General features: G+C 36.9%; 1 protein-coding gene across 1 annotated transcript in view; it reads left to right on the top strand.

Annotated features, from left to right (window-relative positions):
- Positions 1-1,082: 1,082 nt before the first annotated feature.
- The window catches only part of LOC134535373 (dynein axonemal heavy chain 7-like), a 145,720-nt gene continuing 125,869 nt past the window's right edge, over positions 1,083-20,933 (top strand). The window contains exons 1-5 of the mRNA XM_063374446.1: positions 1,083-1,318; positions 3,335-3,634; positions 9,039-9,286; positions 10,167-10,320; positions 15,550-15,699. Coding sequence (XP_063230516.1) covers positions 1,094-1,318; positions 3,335-3,634; positions 9,039-9,286; positions 10,167-10,320; positions 15,550-15,699 — 1,077 coding nt within the window. The 5' untranslated portion in view covers positions 1,083-1,093. The remainder of the gene's footprint in view (positions 1,319-3,334; positions 3,635-9,038; positions 9,287-10,166; positions 10,321-15,549; positions 15,700-20,933) is intronic.

The following is a 20,933-nucleotide window of genomic DNA, read 5'->3' as shown; positions in this document are numbered from 1 at the left end:
GAGGCACAGAATTTGTGAATAGAAAGAAGGGAAAGGAACTATGGGTACTTGAGCGACTACTATACCATGGAGTTCCATGATAAGTAGGGACCGGAAAAATTCGCGGATTCAATGACCTTTTAGGATAGCCTCTATTATCCTTTGCACATCTCAAGTAAACACGCGTGTTCATTGGTTACTAAATTGTGAGTCGTCTCCACTGGGTAGCTTGTGATTCGACGCTTCTTTGGTCGATAGTCTCTCATTGGCCCAGAGAGCTCCAGTTAAACTGCGAGACAATAGCAGAACCAGCAGAATTGTACAAATGTTTGAATTTCAGCCTATCACGAAATGAATCCACGAATTTTTCCGGTCTCTAATGATAAGGTAACAAGGCCTACGAGAGCAGACAAAAGTGAGTGAAATACCAAGGGGTGAAGACTTAGTACGAGGTCTTCCTTCTCTCACATGACAGGTTGTTAGCAGGGATAAGTTTAATTTAATCAAACCCTGTTTGATTATTGATGATGAGTTTGGTGTAAATATTAGTAGGTATGGTTAAGTTATTTTTCTGTTTACATTTTAGCTCACACTTTTTATTGTCAGCCCGAGGCAGGCTCCTTCCCCCCCCTCCTTGAGCACCCATCCTGGTTGTTAGGGATTGGGCTATGTAATGGATATTTTCTGTCATACATTGTTCCAGTGTCCAGAAAACAGACACCAATAAAGGGCACAATAGCTTTTTTTTTTTAAATTAAAAAAAAAATCATAATTATATGTCCCTGATTGACTAGTTTAAAATTATTTACATATAACTTTTAATATAATTAATTTTTTTTTAAGTTAAATATTTCCTATAGATCTTGTGTCTCTAAAAAAATTTAATTAAAAAGAAAAAAATATTTTTTTTTTAATACAGTAATTACTCATGAGTAAATTGATGTATGCATGGATATAAAGCGGAGCCGTAAGTGTATACTAAATTTTATATGAAGTGCTTGGAAAGCTGAAAGCTTCTCACTGTATTTTACAATAACTTGGCATGTGTTTTTGTTTAAATTTTTTTTTTCCGGAGCAGCGGAGGTGAGTTTCTTGACCCGATGCGCCGGAGGAGATGAAGGCCCGCGGGCTGAAGCAGCCCGGCGACGGCCCGCCGGCGGAGCGGGGGAAGTGCCGCAAGCTGCGGCTGCCTCGCGAAGACGAGCGGGACGCCGCGGAGTCGGCGGCCATGTTCGCTCTCCCCGCACGCGTGTCGAGGGCACCGTCCTGCAGCAGGTTCAGGCCCGAGCCGAGAGGCAGGGCGTCGCCCGGGAGGGCGGGACCCGCCAAGAGGTCGGCTGTAAGTAATTGTGAACACACAGCGGGAGGTATTTTTTTAATCCGGCGTGTTCGGGACCACGGGCCACCCCAGGGTTTGCGAATTTTTCCGGATCAACCGACGTCAACATAGTTTTAAACGGGAAAACCAAACACGGTAATGTGAAACGTAACCCGATTTTTCCGGATCAACCAACATCAACATAGTTTTAACGGGAAAACCAAACACGGTAATGTGAAATGCAACCCGTTAGAAAACAGAAAAAATAAACTGTACCAAACTGAAAATTGACAGCAGGGATAAACTATTGAGCGAATTAAAAATGCAGGCAGCATAGTAATAAGACCTGGCAGCCAAATTTGACAGCTGGGATCCTGGAAATAATCTGAATGTGAGCGTCTTCACTGGTGCTAGATTACAGACTGTGCCGAAACGTAAAATGCTGTTTTAAAGACCTTTTAACAATAGTTTATTTCAGGGTTGGCTGATTTGAAACCATAAGAGTTTAAAACAAGTAGTGTTTTTTTTCACCAAATGTTTTTTGAATAATGTTTTTTAAATAGAATATCTTAACATTTAAATGAAAGATCTTATTCCACTCTAATAACAACAATAAGTTTGCTTATTAATGTTTCTTGTGATTAAAAGGAACAAAAAAAAATATATACTGATCAAGATTTTATCATTTAAATTATCTGATTAAGTTGTAAATTATATCCAGCTAAATACCACTCTGAAACTAAAAATATTAAATAGTTAATTCCTATACTGTGGGAAATCCTCATTCTGTGGGAAATATCCATTCTATGGAGAATCCTCTTTCTGTGGTTAAGTCCCAGTCAGATGTAAGAATTGCTGGATTTCAGTTCTTTGGTTGTTACAGCTATTCTGATTCATCATGAGTGGCAGAAAGCTGGATGTTGTATGGCTTTCATTTGAACATGCTGGAAACCAAATTAACTAACATTGTATAAAAATAAAACTGGTTGTAACCTAAAAAAACCGGGCTAAAAAAAAGGCTGTTTTGGTTTAAAAAAAAAAAAAAACATTTTTTTACAACCCTGGTTTTCTTATTTATTTGGACTTAAAATTTTGTCGACTGTCGACAGCGAAGACATAGAGATGGAATAACCAGATAGTAGAACTGTGCGTAGCTTTGACTGAGCAAATAAAATTGAAGGACTATTTTACTTCGCCAGTAAAACAGTAACATAATTAGTCAGGCAAAAATTATTTATAATGAATATTTGACTTAAATTTTACAAATAAGCATTTAGAGTATATTTGGCGACAAAATTTGCTACCAAACACAGAGTGTGATGCATTTTTAGCGGCACTTGCATGGAAATAGTTGTAGATAATATAAAATAATGACATGAAAGTGCAATTTTCTAACTTGGGTACTCTTAAGGAAACATTAATTAAATTAAAGGATTTCATATCAAAAATAACACCTGTTGAAAACTTTTAATTTTCAGGTGAATAAAGTTGCCACTTCCTCAAAATCGTTACGTATTTATCTGTGTTTGAGTACACTACAATTAGTACATCCCACCAAGCTGACATGCATTCTTAGTTTCTACAGTACGCTGTGACAAAAATGGTTTTTTTATTTGGTAGGAACCAGTGGCGTAGCCAGGATTTGTGTATGGGGGGTGTTAAGATTTATGGCCCTCCCCCCCCCCCCCGTATTAAAGCGGGGGGTCCGGGGGTCCTCGCCCAGGAAAATTTGGATTTTAAGGTGTAAAATAGTGCTATTTTAGCAGTTTTCGGTGCTTAAATTTAAATATTGTAATGGTAAAAATTTTATTAATTTTAATATGAAATTTGTTTGAGTGATGAATAAGAAATTAATAAAGATTTGGTGCTAAGGGCGGGGGGGGGTTGAACCCCTAAAAACACCCCTGGCTACGCCCCTGGTGGGAACCACTTCGACTAGGGTTGTTTTTGATATGAACCCTTCAACTGTCTTTTTTTTACAATTATAAATTCGGGGGAATCCCCCGCTCCGTGAGTGAGCGTCGTCGGCGTGTTCAGCGCGCGGGGGCGAAGGGCCCGCCGACGTCCTACCTGGAGCTGAGGAAGCAGCGCGAGGGCTTCAGGAAGAGGCTGGTGGCGTTCATCGTGCGGCGGGCGGGCGAGGGGGAGGAGGGGGACGCGGGCCAGCTGCCCAACCGCCGGGAGCGGGAGCTGCTGCGCTACCACTACTACATCCGGCACGGCATCGACACGGCGCACGTGCCGCCGCTGGACCGCGCCTGGCTGCGCAACATCTGCGCCCTCGTCCCGGCCCGGCTGCAGGCCTGGCAGCGCCTGCTGCGGGCACTCACAGACCAGGTCCGGTTGTAGTTCGTGTAGGTGTAGTCATCGGGGAGCATGTGTGTAGCAGTGATGTAGTTATCGGGGAGCATGTGTGTAGCAGTGATGTAGTTATCAGGGAGCATGTATGTAGCAGTGATGTAGTTATCGGGGAGCATGTAGGTATATAGCAGTGATGTAGTTATCGGGGAGCATGTAGGTATATAGCAGTGATGTAGTTATCGGGGAGCATGTATGTAGCAGTGATGTAGTTATCGGGGAGCATGTATACAGCAGTGATGTAGTTATCGGGGAGCATGTATCTAGCAGTGATGTAGTTATCGGGGAGCTTGTATACAGCAGTGATGTAGTTATCGGGGAGCATGTATCTAGCAGTGATGTAGTTATCGGGGAGCTTGTATACAGCAGTGATGTAGTTATCGGGGAGCATGTATGTAGCAGTGATGTAGTTATCAGGGAGCATGTAGGTATATAGCAGTGATGTAGTTATCGGGGAGCATGTAGGTATATAGCAGTGATGTAGTTATCGGGGAGCATGTGTGTAGCAGTGATGTAGTCATCGGGGAGCATGTGTGTAGTAGTGATGTAGTCATCGGGGAGCATGTGTGTAGCAGTGATGTAGTTATCGGGGAGCATGTGTGTAGCAGTGATGTAGTTATCAGGGAGCATGTATGTAGCAGTGATGTAGTTATCGGGGAGCATGTAGGTATATAGCAGTGATGTAGTTATCGGGGAGCATGTAGGTATATAGCAGTGATGTAGTTATCGGGGAGCATGTATACAGCAGTGATGTAGTTATCGGGGAGCATGTATCTAGCAGTGATGTAGTTATCGGGGAGCTTGTATACAGCAGTGATGTAGTTATCGGGGAGCATGTATCTAGCAGTGATGTAGTTATCGGGGAGCTTGTATATAGCAGTGATGTAGTTATCGGGGAGCATGTATGTAGCAGTGATGTAGTTATCAGGGAGCATGTGTGTAGCAGTGATGTAGTTATCGGGGAGCATGTATGTAATAGTGATGTAGTTATCGGGGAGCATGTATGTAGCAGTGATGTAGTTATCAGGGAGCATGTATGTAGCAGTGATGTAGTTATCAGGGAGCATGTGTGTAGCAGTGATGTAGTCATCGGGGAGCATGTATGTAGCAGTGATGTAGTTATCGGGGAGCATGTGTGTAGCAGTGATGTAGTTATCGGGGAGCATGTATGTAGCAGTGATGTAGTTATCGGGAAGCATGTATATAGCAGTGATGTAGTTATCGGGGAGCTTGTATACAGCAGTGATGTAGTTATCGGGGAGCATGTATATAGCAGTGATGTAGTTATAGGGGAGCATGTATATAGCAGTGATACAGCTGTAGGGGAAGGTCTTACAGTACCGACAGTCTTACTGTGAACCGAACATTCCTATTTCTCGTTTCTGACACTAGGTAGCAGCACTTTGCAGGCTTAACTTCATAGTTCGTATTCTTTGGTGACTACCATCTTTGTTTAGAGTTGTGGGAGCCATGACTCGGTGAAGGTGTTCGTTTATGTTTCGTGCGTGATAAGTTGTTTTTGACGAAGGTGTATCTACTTTCTGGGGTCAGTTGTTTGTTTCTTTTTTAGCATCCACTTAATCTTTTGAGTATTAATTCAAATTACATGGTAGTAAATTCATGATATTACTTGAGACAAGTGTGCAGCTCGCATTAATGTTATCACGGTGCTGTCGTACAGTACCGAACACTCAATTGTCGTCCAGTACTGACCAAGAAATATATCAACAAAATAAACACATGAAAGGTTTTTTTTTCTTTTCAGAGAAAAATGGCTAAAATTGAAAGAAGAAAGAAAGAAAGAGGACGTTATGAGATTGGCAATACAAGAAGTTGTTTCGTACCAAATTACAACAATGTCAAGCAGCTGAAATGTTTTCTGTTACAAAAACTATGACAGGAGATAGACTGAGAAACATTAAATCTGGTGAAAAGTGAATCCAACCCCTCAGATGGGCAGATTTCAAATGACTTTTGATAGTGAAATTGAAAAATTACTTGTTTTTTATATGCAAGATCAGGACAACATATTCATGCCTCTAAGAAGGAAATTTTTTTTTGAAATTAGCATTCAATTTGGCTGAGCATCTAAAGTTGCCTCGCCAGTTTAAATAAGGAACACAAAATTGCTGGGAAGCAGTTTTATTATGACTTTATGGTTCGTCCCAAGCTTTATTTGAGAACGTCACGAGTCCACAAACCTTCAGAGAGCTTTAAGATTTACAAAACATCAAGTACACTGCCCGCAGAATAAGATGATGCCTGAGTGACCGTTACGGTAGCCTTGCCTGGGAGGGGCGGGTAGGAGAATATAGGGGAGGGAGGCCCAGCGCGCATGCGCAGAGAACGTATTCCGAGACTTTCTCTTCGCTTACCACCCTGAATGAAAACATTGACCAGTCCGCTACGTGCTATCGTGACGTGTTTCATGTTTATAGCTAAACAGAGAATAGTAAACTGAATACGTATTAAACATAAGCTATTAACAAGTTCGCAGTAGTGGTTCTTTGTTGTAATGTATAAAATACTAGTTATTTTTTGTAAAGTGTTCTCTCGCGACGTTTTTTACCCCACGTGCTGAATATAAAAATGCCGCCTACGTTATCTAAAATTAAACAGAAAAAACTTCATTCGCAGGCGCGAGAGGTAGTGTTTAATGTGTTAAATTTTATGGAAAATGAAGCTCGGAATGGTGTGATGTCGTTATCTATTCCTCTTGAACGTGTGCAACTGCGCACGGCGCAAGCAACGGGAGTTTCTCGTGCTACTGTACAACGTATAAAGAAAGAAGGTCAACACATTAACGAAGATGGTGAAGGATTGTTCGAGACGCTTAACAAGAAAAGAAAAAAGTCTTCAAAATACGATCTGGATGGGTTTGACGAAGGAGTAGTTCGTAGGATAATTTATAACTTTTATATCACAGAAAAATGTGCGCCAACAGTGCCAAAGCTTAGGGAGAAGTTGAAGATGGAGATAGGGTTTCAAGGTTGCGATAGCACTCTTCGTAAAATTCTGAAAAAGTTTGGCTTTCAGTGGCGTAAAACGAAATCTCAGCGCCTCGTTCTTATCGAAAAACATGATATCAGGCAGAAAAGAATTAACTATATACAGAGCATAATGCGTTTCAGAAATGAAAACAGGAATATAATCTATGTAGATGAATCGTATGTGTTATCCTCGCATGTGCAACAAAAAAGCTGGGCAGATGAAACATTAAACGGTGTCCTTCGGCCAGTAGCGAAAGGGCAACGCCTTATTATGATACATGCTGGTGGTAAAGATGGATTTGTGCCAAATGCCCTCGTTATGTGGAAATCACATCAAGCTACTGGTGACTACCACCACCAAATGAACCAGACCAATTATGAGAAGTGGATTAGGGAAAAACTCGTGCCAAACATGCCAACAAACAGCGTCGTGGTATTGGATAATGCACCCTATCACAATGTCAGTGTAAAAAAACCGCCAATATCTTCGTCAACAAAAGATGATATGAAAAAATGGCTGCGAAAAAACGAAATTTCATTTACTGAAGACATGCTGAAGCCAACATTGTACGAACTTATTAAGATAAATAAGCCACGGCACATAGTGTATTCCGTCGACCAGATTCTTGAAAGTTTCGGTCACACACCGCTCCGACTTCCACCCTACCATCCCGACTTGAATCCCATTGAAGGTATATGGGGTAAAGTTAAGGGTATTGTTGCATCAAAAAATGTGTCCTTCAAAATAGATGACATGAAAAGACTTTGCGAAGAACAATTTGAGAGCATGGGAAAAGAAGATTGGGTTCCATTTTGTAATCATGTTGAAAAATTAGAGCAGGAGTATTACAGCCGGGATGTTCGTTTTGACATTGAAATCGACAAAATAATTATCACACTTGGCGGTGTAGACAGTAGCAGTGAAGATTCGAACTCTACCGAAGATGAAATAGAAGGAATTGGAATTCTTGAGGAGAGCGAGTAAATTGGTGACTTTATTATTATTAATCAATAATAGACTGTAAGTTAATTTTTTTTTGGTTGTGTACACTACTCTTTTTTTTTTCAATCGAAGAACTTGGAATTTCTCAGTTTTTTAAAAGTGATTTTATTAATCTATAATATAGACTCAATGTTTTTGGTTTGTGTATACTACGCCAGCTTGCTCCCCTTCCCCCTACAAGCTTTCTGAACATTCGTGACGTCACCCAAGCATCAAGTTATCCTGCGGGCAGTGTAGATTGCTTCTTTAATAATTATTCCGAGATACTTTCTAAACACAATTTCCCATCCAATAGAATACACAACTGTGGTGAGACTGTGGTCTCAATTGTTCATGACAATGTTATTATAGTTAAAATACTAGTCGTTAAGACCTTAAAACTTCTAAAATAATAGCTGGTCGGTACTGGAAGACAATTTTTTTCACTATCTTAATATATATAACTCAAAGGTGACTGACTGACTGACATAGTGATCTATCAACGCACAGCCCAAACCACTGGACGGATCGGGCTGAAATTTGGCATGCAGGTAGATGTTATGACGTAGGCATCCGCTAAGAAAGGATTTTGATTAATTCTACCCCCAAGGGGATAAAATAGGGGATGAAAGTTTGTATGAAACTTTGTCAATTTTAAACCGATCGGGCTGAGACTTTGCATGCATAAAGCTACTATGACGTAGGCATCCCCTAAGAAAGGATTTTGAGATGCAGGCTATATAAGATTAGTAACTTTTCAGTTTAAAATATTATATTATATTATATTATATTATATTATAAATGTGAATGTAAGTTTGTTTGTTACGCTTTCACACGAAAACTACTTAACCGATCATCATGAAACTTTGTACACATTTACTTGGAGGTATGTGAAGAAACATAGGATACTTTTTATTGAAAAAAAAAAATTATTTTACAAAAGATAAAAAAATGTTTGTCAAAAAATTTTTGGGCTGTGCGTTGATAGATCACTATGTCAGTCAGTCAGTCACCTTTGAGTTATATATATTTAGATTTTGGCTGTTCTTTTCTTGGCATATTTTGGATTGTATTTGTTTTGTTTCGGATTTACCTAATAATAATACTTCTTAACGCGAGCGAAGCCGCGGTCAAAAGCTATTACAAAATAAAGCCTTTTTTATTTGGAATAAAAATAGATTTATAGTATAATTTAAGAAACATTATATATGTTTTTAAATAAAGAACTAGTTAAGGTAACAGATTAATGTATTAAAATGAGATGTTTAAATACATTACCTTAATTACCATTAAAAAACTTAAGGTGGTCGTATTGTAAGACGCTCCGCTACCGGCTTATTTGAATGGATCAAGTTGTATTTGGCGTGCCGTTCTTTCGATGGACCTAGAACGTGGCAACGTCTGTGGCCAGGTGCAAGAGGAGTTTGTGGTGGCGGTGAAGAAGTCGGTGGTGGACTTCGTGCTGCGCGAGGCGGGGGAAGGTGTCGGCCTGGTCGGGGGCGAGGACGCTGGCGCCGGCCCCCGGCCCGGGGGCGGCGACGCCGTGTCGCCGGCGCGGAGGGCGCGCTACCTGCACGCGGCCGCGCGTACGCGCCGGGGCTTGCACGTCGTCAGCCCGCTGGCGGCGCAGCTGCTCGACCTGTGGCACAAGTGCTTCAAGTGAGTCGAACCCCCCACGCGCGCGAGCGAGAGTCCGCAACTAGAGTCTCTGGCACCCGGGGCATGAATGGGTTCATGCCCCCCCCCTCCCCCTCGGGGGGGTGGGTCCGGGGGGCCCTCCCACGGAAAAAAATGGTGCTATGTTGAGACGTTATATGGTAAATCAGATTAGACATTCCCCTGGCATGCAAGTTAAAAAAACTTTTTACCAGTTACCAGTTGTAGTAGGAAGGAATTACAATGCAAGCGATTTCGGCGCCCCCCACAGCTTTGCGCCCGGGGCGTATGCCCCGCTTGCCCCCAACCCCCCCCACCCCCCCTAGTTGCAGCCCTGCCCGCGCACGCGAGTCCGTGCCTGGGGGGATTCATTCCCGGTGGGATGGTACTTATCCAGATTTGCCTTTCCAGCTCGTTGATCATGCCACGGGCTTACCAGTTATGTTAATTATACAGTGATGGAGGTAAAGAGAGATATTTGGATGCTCGACACCACTCACACTCAAAACGATTGCAGGCATTTTCAAAAATAAAAGAATTTCATGAAAACTAAAAACAAAAAAATTATATATATAATTTAAAATGAAGCTGCAATACATATAATACAAAAGAAGCACCTTATCAGTATACTATGATCTGATCATCGTAAGTACCCATGTTTGAGGTTTGACTTGGATTCATGACAACCGAGGCTAAAGGAATCTTTATCATTAATGCTGGCTAACTTGTCCTATCTGTTTGACATACCTACATCTTGTAAAAACTGCTCTAAATTAAATGACAGGTTCCACAATGTGTCGTTTTCTAATTATGTAGTGTTTCACTGTCATGGAGTTTACACTATTCTAACAATTCAATTACATAAGTTATGTGTTTTCATCAGTGAAATGCGGCTGGTGGATGTGAAAGAGTTGAAGAAATACGGCGCAGCCCTGGATTTGGCTGATTTCCAGCAGTTTGTGCAGAAACACATTGATAACGCCCGAGACTGTCTCAAAAGTCAGTGGTTCCCGATAATACAGAATATGTTCTTGCAGGTTAGTGCGAAGTTGTAAAAGAATTAAGTTTATTTTAAGGTGAAAATTACATGGGAGTAATAGAGCAAATATTTGTTTTGCCTCTTTACATCACTTAGATAGTTTAGCGTTTATAATTTTGGTGTTTTATTTTTCATGTGTGCGCATCATGTTTTAAAGTAATAATCAGCTATTATATATGTGTAGTAAAAATGAATAATCTGATTTTCAATAAGAATACCTTTTTGCTTGCTCGGTGATACTGAAACAAATAATGCCTTGATTAGTCAGTCTTAATAATAATTTTTATGTATGTAAACAAAGTATGTAGGTCTGTGGTCCAGAAAAAAATATATAATTAATTGAGTATGTTTTTATTGATGTGTGTGATTTATTTAAATTTCTGTACAGTCAATAAATAAAATTTAAATGATATTAAGCATTGACTTTTTAATCTGTAACTTTAGAGTAAACAAAAAGCAAACCAAAAAGGCAATTTTATGCTGGCGGGAATAATGCATAAGGTACCTACTGACATCAATCCCAATTATACCAATTTACATTCATAAGATTCACTTGATGTGTTGTATCAAAAATGTAAGTTCTGCATCGAGCCTTTTAAAAATGATTAACTGTAATTTTTTGTATATTTGTTCTTTGAAACAGTGTTTTAATTAGTAAATTGACAAACTTAGCATATTTCAAGGTTTATTAAACAGCTACATATGATGTTTTACAGCACCCTTTTTATTTTATAAATTCAAGCCCTCCAACTTAAATATGTACTAGTTGCAGACAAATCACGTGAAAAGTGGCAGGGGCAAGACACTGGAGTCACTTCAGCAGGACATGGGTTTGAGTCCCAATCTAGATACGTAGTCAGTTTCTAATTTCCATGGATTCAGTAAATCACTCCAGAAAGATGCTGGAATGGTTTCATACCAGAGACCAAGAATTTGTGTTTACTTTGTAAGCTGAGTAATGACCTGGAAGTTGATAAGAAATAAATCTCTTTAAGTAAAAACAGTTTAAGAATTAATAACACAGGCCTGCATTTTTCGAATTTTTGAAAATTGTCTCACATTTGGTGGCTGAACTTTATATTTTTAAGTGTGCTGAATCCAAATATGACCATGGTTTTTTTCCATCACGTAAGGTTTTCCTACAAAATGCAAATAAAAATTAGGAGAAATAATACAATTTTATAAATGATCAAGAAACTTCACTTTATTTTTATTTATCATAAAATTTATTGTTCATAAATCACTTAGAGCGCTTTTAACACCATTTACTGTATGATATGACCAATTTGTATGTTTATTCGTCTTCATTATGCCTCATTCTCTTCTTTTTGAAGCTCCTTTTATGGCTTTCTCGTTTGTAGACTTTGTCCGGTAAGTCCCTCGGTAAATATGTATTGTACGGATTAGCGCCAAAAAAAATCTTAGAAATATGAAATAACTTTCATTATATGCTATCTTACGTCCTCTTTTCAGAACCGCCTGCGGAGATAAAAAATTCCAAATACTTTTGGAGATATGGCCGTTCTTATTTTGCTATACCAGACGTGTGTAATAATTTGACCGTCGCCATTTTATATTTTGCCGTGTGCGCGTGAATGTCTAAATAACATAAATTTTCCATTAGGTAAGGTTAGTTACATTATAAATACTTCAAAATAAACCGAAATTAAAAATAATATCAATTTATTTTACATGTTGTATAGTTTTAAGTATTTATAATGTAACTGACCTGACCTAACAAAATGGGACAAAGGTAGATTAGGTCAGGTCAGCTACATTATAAATACTTTGAAACTGAACAGACATTAAAAATAATAAAATTAATTTTATTGGTTGTTTAGTTTTAAAGTATTTATAATGTAGCTGACCTGACCTAACAAACCGGGAAAAAGGATGAACAGAATAAACTCACGTAAGTTTCTTTTTACATGATGTATTCGTTTACGTGAGAGTCCTAAGATCCACATAAAGTTCTGCCATTCCCGATTACACCCGAATATTCACCTTCGGCCAACCTCGGGATTTATTTATTTTTGCGCAGGAAAAATGAATTGAAATATTAAAAGTGGTCGGATAGGTTAGCTACATTAAAACACTTTAAAACCATTTGGATGGTTAGTTAGGTTAGTATAGCTACATTAAAATAAACAGAGAAATATTAATAAATAAACCCGAGGTTGGCCGAAGAAGAATTGTTCGGGTGTAATCGGGAATGGCAGAACTCTATGTGCATCTTAGGTATCTCCGTTCGGGAACATCGCAAAAAAAAAAAAGATACTTGTAAACAAGCAACCGTTATCGCCGCACGAGTGCACAGGATGAAAATTAAAAAATTCGATATCTCCAAAAGTATTTGGAATTTCTTATCTCAGCCGGGTTTAATGAAAAGAGGAAGTTTAAGAGCACAGAATAAAGGTATTTTCGGATTTTTAAATTTTTTTTTAAAAAAAATCGCCAAAAAATGAAGATTAAAAAATTCGATATCTCCTAAAGTAATTGGAATTTTTTATCTCCGCAGGCGGTTCTGAAGAGAGTACGTAAGATAGCATATAATGAAAGTTATTTCATATTTGTACGATTTTTTTTGGCGCTAATCCGTTTAATACATATTTACCAGTCCCTCTTCAGCATCCAACAGTAGTCAGCAATCATAGTAATGTTCCATCGACCTTGATACCTCCTTTCCATTTCTTTCACGTCTTGGTGAAATCTTTCACCCTGTTCCTCACTCACAGCTCCTAGGTTTTGTGGGAAGTAGTCAAGATGGGAATTCAGGAAGTGAAGTTTTAAACTCATCGAACAACCCAGATTTTTCAGTTTAGTCAGCATATTCTCTACAATGAACATGTAGTTAGGGTCCTTATAATTTCCTAGAAACTTGGTTATTACCTCTTTCAAAGAAAGCCAAGCCTCTTTTTCTGTTATATTCATTTTCGTCTCAAACACATCATCTTTCATCAACTTACGAATATCAGGGCCGACAAAAATGCCCTCTTTCAATTTCGCCTCAGACAATCCTGGAAACTTTTCTCCCAAGTATTTGAAACACGGGCCATCTTTTGGCAATGCTTTGACGAATTGCTTCATAATACCCAATTTAATGTGGAGTGGGGGCAGAAGAACTTTCTCTGGTTCGACAAGATTTTCTCTTAACACGTTTTTAACTCCTGGTACTAATGCTTCTCTTCTTGGCCACTCCTTTCTAATCCAATGTGAACTTTTACCTCTACTGTCCCATTCACATTTAAAGCATGGGAATTTTGTGTACCCTCCCTGCTGTCCCAGTAACATCGAGATCACTTTTAAATCTCCACAAATCGTCCACATATGTTCATTATAATTAATCTTTGACAATATCATTTCTAAATTTTCATAACGCTCTTTCAAGTAAACAGAGTGGGCTACTGGTACTGATGCATACTTATTACCATTGTGCAGAAGTACGCCTTTAAAACTTCTCTTTGACGAGTCAAGGAAAAGACGCCATTCATTGCTATTATACTCAATATTAAACATACCCATTAACGCTGTTATATTATGGCAGTAAACCAGTTCCTCATGCTGAGTGAAGAATGGAGTGAAATGTTTTTCACGGTTTCTGTACCAGTAGAAAGAAGTACCTGGAGCTAATAAATTTTTTTCTTTCAGTCGAGAAGATAGCAACTCAGCAGATTCTTTAGATAAACTTAAATCCCTGATCAAATCGTTCAATTCACATTGGGAAAACAGTTGAGGTTCACTTTGAGGTATATAGAATTCTTCATCACCTGAAACAGTGATTTCTTCTTCAGATGTTTCTGGTAGTGATATATCATCTAATGACTTTGGAGCAACGGGTACTGGAATATCTGGACCATGGGGAACAGGACACATAGCACTCTGAATATTTGGATAAAAAATCTGTTTCTTATTAATAAAATTGTAACCTTGAATATCGCAAGAACAAAAATAGCAATCATCTGAATGATTACGAGGCTCTCTCCAGATCATGGGGATTCCAAATCGAAAAGATTTTTTCTTACCTTGGGTCCACTGACGAAGTTCTTCTACACAAATAGAACACACTTTATGTGGTGCCCACGATTTGTCTTGGTCCCCTAGCTTCATACCAAAATAGGCAAAATACGCTGTTTTCACAAAATCAGTAATATTTCTCTGTTGTTTTTTCACAATAAAACTTCCACAAATATAACAAAACTTATCAGGAGAAACACGACATCCTCTGGAGGTCATTTTATAAATAAATAAATAAGTCAGTGGTCAAAAAAACAAAAAACACACACAAACAAAACCAAGAGCAAATTAGATTTTATACGACTGTTAAGACCACGTTAACTGTGTCAACACCAAGGGAACCTTCTTCTTCTACCTTGATAGTTATGGCCTTGGGGGGTACCCGTTCAGCCAGAAATGAGCGTGTCCTTATACGAAGCTTTTTTTTCTTTTATCATATCTTATCAATAAAATCTCTGTACAATTCGTCCATATTCGAATCATTATCATGCCCTAATCAATCAATTTGTAGCTTGTAAATAACACCCATGCCTTACCCGGGACTCGAACCCAGAACCCCTCGCACCGTAAGCCGGTGTGCATCCGACTACGCTACGGAGGTCGGCACACCAAGGGAAGAATGATAGAAGGAAAGTAAGAAGTGCTATGAACGAGAAGGACAGAACATGAAAAATCCTGTTAGAACCTGATTGAACATGTTCTTGGCTGTCTGGCGGCCAAGAACCTCTTCACCCTGGCTGCTCTCATTCCTCTACCGAAAGTCATCTTTATCACCTGCTCTTGAACTTTAATGCTTTTATACCAGAAATCTTTAAAACAATTAAAACTAATTACACCCCGCAATTATAATTATAAATATACAAAATCAGAAAACATTAGTGTATGCATTTACTCCTGAGGGGAAAATTGTAATATAACAATTGTACGGTAAGTATATTTTGTAAAAAAACTGTACGTGATGGACTTTTTAAAATATTTTTCCTGAATTGAGCACACTAAAATACTTAAGAATCACCCTTTAAATTCCAAACAATTTTTTCATCGCAGGCCTGTGTAATTGGGTAAAGTTACAAACCATAATTTTGTGATATCCATTTATAAGCTGGCAACAGTGGATTCTATATCATCTGATTTGATAAAACTATTTATCTTGTACATAAAAAAAATCTTTATCCTTTCATAAAAATAATGTATTCGTATATTATTTTTCAAGGGCAATAAGAAGAAACTTCTTCCAGCTCCTGAACAGAAAGTGAAACTGAAACGCTTTTACAATTGCATCGCTGCCCTGATGACGTACCAGCTACAGTCTCTATGTGTAGCATCTATTCAGGACTTTACTCAGTTCATCTGTGGGGTCAAGGTGAGGACTAGGCATTCATAAAATCGGTGCACATGCAAAGAAACATATTTTTTAAACTATCCTTTCTGAGTCCAGAAACATGTAGACATAGGGCCTATTATTTACAGGTGATTGTTTTATACTTAAACATATTTTAAACAACTATTTATTTTGATAAAGAGAAAAAGGTAATTAATTTAATGTTTTTATCGCTAAACTACCCCTGTGTATTTTGAGAGATCAGTTTTCACTTACTCCAATTTTGTGCTTAAGGGGCCTCCCTAGTAGCATCAGAAGTTAGCAGAACACTATGTTTTTAAAATAATGATGGGACTTTATTAATCGACACTACGAATCTGAAAATTTTTCACCCACGAGAAGATACTACACGAATTGTCTGTATACGTTTACATTTTTGTTTTTTTCTATCAAAATATGAAATAAAAAATCACCAACTTGTCCAACTTTGGGGCCATTTTATACTGCTTAGGAGAATGACAGAAAAAAAGTACAAGTCTAGAAAAAAAGATAATTTTTTTCTGAAGAAATTCATGTATTTAAAACATATAGTCATCGCTTTAAATTCCGAGATTTCTTTTCCGCAATTTCTGCAAATCCTGAAAGTTTTCCACCGTCTCGTGCTGCCGCTCGGCGAAGCCAGCTCGCAGCCCACAGCTCAGGTAGCTTGGTGGGGGAACCCGTGACCGGAGGGGAGGCAGGCTACCTGTGTGTGTGTGTGCGTGCGTGAGAGGGAGACAACCCACAACTGGCAACGGTAAAAGATAATCCCGTGACCGAAAGAAATTCTCAGAATTGTTTTTAGTGTGCCTCACCACAGTACCATGTGCTCGACTTACTCTGTGACTATATTCGTGTATCTCTAAACATTGCTTTTGTTTAAACTACAAATATCCTAAAGCTTACCATACTAGATCATGTATTACGAAATAAAGTATAGAAACTGATCAATCAACACATTGAAAGTTGTCGTACAAACTATTTATTGGTGGCTTTACAGTCTCGCTAGCTAATTCGACAAAATTTATATTTAACTTTTAACATGAAAATACACTTCATTGTTTTTCCTTCTATTTTTAATAAAAATTCAAAAAAACAATTACTATACTACCCAATATTTTTTAAAATTATTTTAGTTTTCCAAAATGATTTTACACATCTTACAACACCGGGGAAAAATTTTATACTGGTATTAACCAAATGGTTAACTATTTACAACAGTTTTGAAACTTAAAAATGTAGGTTTATATAAAATGTATCTTAAATTAAAAGAAAAATCATATTTTGAAAACTAAATGTCATTTTGCTATGCTTTTTGGTTAGATAGATTGTCTGCACTGTTTTAAAAATGTTCATGGAATGATAAATAAAAAATAAAAACTATGGAAGTTCTATATTAAATAAGCTAGTCAGAAGTATATAAATGTTCCTCCTGGCGCAGGAGTCACGAGGAGGATTGAAGATGGGGTCAGTGACCGATCGCTCACATATGTAGTTATGGATGGCACGTTATTAATTACAAAATTCAAAAACCATTTTGAAGTTAAAAAGTATAATTAGTGGCAATGTTTAATAAAGATGACGTAAATTTTCAGATAACCTTATTTCTACAGCTCGATTAATTAATAAGGGCAGAAATAATTTTTTTACAGCAATTATACAAAATTATTAAAATTTTACTAACCACAATTAATTTATCCAAAAAACAAAATTAAGTAAATATTGCCCACACATTACAACATCCACGAGAGAACCTTGCAAATTATTTTTGTTAGATGCATTATTTCGCATTCAAGTTCTTTATTTTTTAATACTTCACCTACTTATAATTGTTACATATTTGGCACATGGTCCGTCACTCCCAATTAAAGGGCCTGAATAAGTAGAACGCGTTTCTGATCAAATTGCATGCCTGTTACTTTACCTGCAACCCGGAGCGGTGTGAAATAAATTATTGTACACTCGTGACGTTGCCAATAAACTTAAATATTTATGAGTTAAAACAAAACATAACTATAACGGATAATCAAAGAAATTGTGAAATTTTGAAAGCTTGTTCTGTTTTTATATAGTACACAAAGCAGTTAAACCATAAATTATTTGTTGTTGAAAAAAGAATAATCCTTAATCTTTCATGCTTTTTTTCATTTATTTTTATTACTAGATATTTCCGTTGAAGTAATACTTATATATATATATATATATATATATATATATATATATATATATATATATATATATATATATATATATATATATACACACATATAACAATATAGCAATCTAGAAAAAAAATTGAACCCAAATATGATAGACGTTAGTTAACTAAGAATATAAATTCGCTTTAAAACCACAGGTTGTACACAAGTCGTAAAAAAAACATGGGTTCTACTTACAGGCCGTATTGAATGTAGTAGGTTTATGACAAATACAACAGCAATAAACATATGGCTGAGTCTGCTTCCATGTACACTTTTTTTAAGTTATCACTTTTAAAGCGGGTAAAGTGTACCTATCAAGTAGCTTAGCATTACCCAAAGTGAATGTCGTGCTCCAGAAAATGTTTGAACTATGTAATATTTGTATCACTGTTGCGTTATAGACCTGCAACTTTTTTCAGTGCGCGATGTCACTCTTATGTAAAAATATGTCGTGTTTAGCGCAAACGTGTTCGAATGAATCTACATCGAGCTGCCAAAGAATACCTATCGATGTCGGCAACATACATAAGTACACAAACCAATGTTTACAAGTGTATTCATACGTAAGTATAAAACTGGCGGCGGGCCATGATGCAGTTGGTTCTTTGCGTACAGTCCACTGACGGATAAGAAGCGTCAAAGATCTTATATGGCTATTCTGTAAACTTGTATGTCATTTCACTGCCTGCTTTAGACAAACAACATCCATTACTTTTAGCTTTGGCTTGAAAAGAATTACTCCGGCGCTTTCTTATATGACTTATTTCAGCTCCTCGTGCGACCAGTGTGTATAATTTGTCCGCGGCCTTATCTTTGGGTGAAAGTTATTTGGAAGGGAAGTTGTATCGGTAATGTTCATCATGTATTACATTACAATTCGACTTAGATACGCACATGTGTTTTTAAAATATATGTTTAATAACTTGCAATGCAAAGTATGTGTTGAATTTCATGTATTGAATTTTTTTTTACATTATTTACGAACATAATAATCACAATATTTCATGAGAAATTTTTAAAACATTTTACAAATCAATCTCTAATTACTTCCACACCTCATGGTTAACCTTACTATTTTATTTCATGTTTCAGTTGATTCAAACTGTTTGGAATCATAATATGACGAACAATGAAGAATATTAGTTTCAGTAAATTTTATGAGAGGATTTACTTGTTACATTAAATATACCTCAATTTTTACCTCAAAGGAAAAAGTTGCATATCATTAAATGATAAATATTTGTTTCCCATTAATATAGTTTATGAACATAACTTATTGTGATAATACCTACATTAGTTAAATTGTGTTTTTGTAATGCTTTCCTATTGCAGTAAAATTCTTGGGCAAATTGAATAGCATATAGTCGATCTTTAACATAAGCTTTTGGAATACATAAATGTAATAAATTATGTTCTCGTGATTTTAACAATTAAATATTTCTTCGCATGAAAAATTAACTAACTAAAAAAATATTTCAGTAAATTTATACTCAAGGACTAAAAATTTTTATTTTAAATAATATTGTATGTATGTATACTTTTCTGAAAAAAGTAGATTCAAGAAACCAATTTTTTTTTTTTTTAAATTTTGTTATTGAACTTACTTGACAAGCAATATTGAACTTCAACTTCATACTTTCGGTATAGCACTTTTCGATTTATTTTCTTCAAACGGGAAATAAAGTAATGAATTAATAATGTTTTCATCTATAATTATTGCAGCAGTATACTGAAAAGTTTAACTTTCCTTTATTTGCATGACGCGGAGCTCCTAACTAGACAAAACTTTTGTTATTTATTTTGAACGTTATATTTATGTTTCCTTACAAACTTAAATGAACCTCTTAACATTTAATTTCATCAAAAGTTATACAGTATAAGTATCAAGTTAAAATATTTTTAAGTGAAGTTGTGGCTATTTTTTGTTGAAAATGACACTCTTAAGTTTGAATAAAAGTGAGATATGATAAAATTATATTTGTAGTTAAAAACAGATAATTCATTTCAAATTCAATCTTTTGTTATATGCATATTGCCAAAGAAATTTGACAATATAAAAAATTCTATGCATTTGAATCTATTCGTATATTCTGCAGCATTAATTCCTATAAGCAAATACTTATTACGTACAATGTACTTTTAGTCCTGTCGTATAATTATACAAAAAAAAATTGTATCAAAAGTATTGATCTTCTATGTGGTTATGGTTGAAAGAAAAAAAAGTAATTTATATTATTTTTAAATTCGGTTGTCAGTAAGAACACGTATTTAGTGCAATACGACATATATTATTCTGTTTATTAAAACATTACTATCGATAACTCTATTTTAGATTTATCTGTCTATGTTATATTTCAAATAGATTCTTTTTCTTCGGCTTATGATAGCAGCAAATTTTGTTTTATCGCATATGTAATGTTTTTATGTTTTGCATATTATAATTAATGAGTTAGTATTGTTGGCGGGTGAGGCTTTTTCACAAATGGACGCGTTCTTGGCGGCTAGCAGGTAGGACGCGTGTATTACGCAGGCTGGATAGGGAAGTACGACTGCGGGCGAGCTCCATGATAGAAGCAACGGGAGTAGTAGCACTCGGCTATTTGTATAGGTTGGGATAGCTGTGCGAATGGTAGAACAGACCACGGGTCTATGGTGAGGAAAAAGGTCCCAAGCTCGACATCCCGACGATGAGACCGTTTATGAACTGTCGATGGATCATCAGGAAAGTCAACAACTTGTTCAGAAACTTGAGTCCCTCTTTCAAAATTCAGTTTAATACCTGGAAATGACTATATTCGGTGTTCGACCAAGCGAAGCAAACACTTAATTCATTACTAGTTGATGTTTAATATTTTGACGCAAAATAAAATTGTGAATTAGCTTACTTTGCTCATGCCAGGTTTTACAAGTTTTGTCAAAGTTAATTAAATGAATAAAAATTGTGTCCCTTTGCTGCTGGCTACCCGCAAGAAATTATCATGGTGAATAATAATAATTTTAAGTCGACATGTAATATAATATGATTTTTATGGGATT

Source organism: Bacillus rossius, chromosome 8, assembly GCF_032445375.1.
Source record: "Bacillus rossius redtenbacheri isolate Brsri chromosome 8, Brsri_v3, whole genome shotgun sequence".
In the NCBI taxonomy this organism is placed as follows: Eukaryota; Metazoa; Arthropoda; class Insecta; order Phasmatodea; family Bacillidae; genus Bacillus; species Bacillus rossius.
Note: the sequence above shows the minus strand (reverse complement) of the source record. Positions and strands in the feature narration are given on the sequence as shown.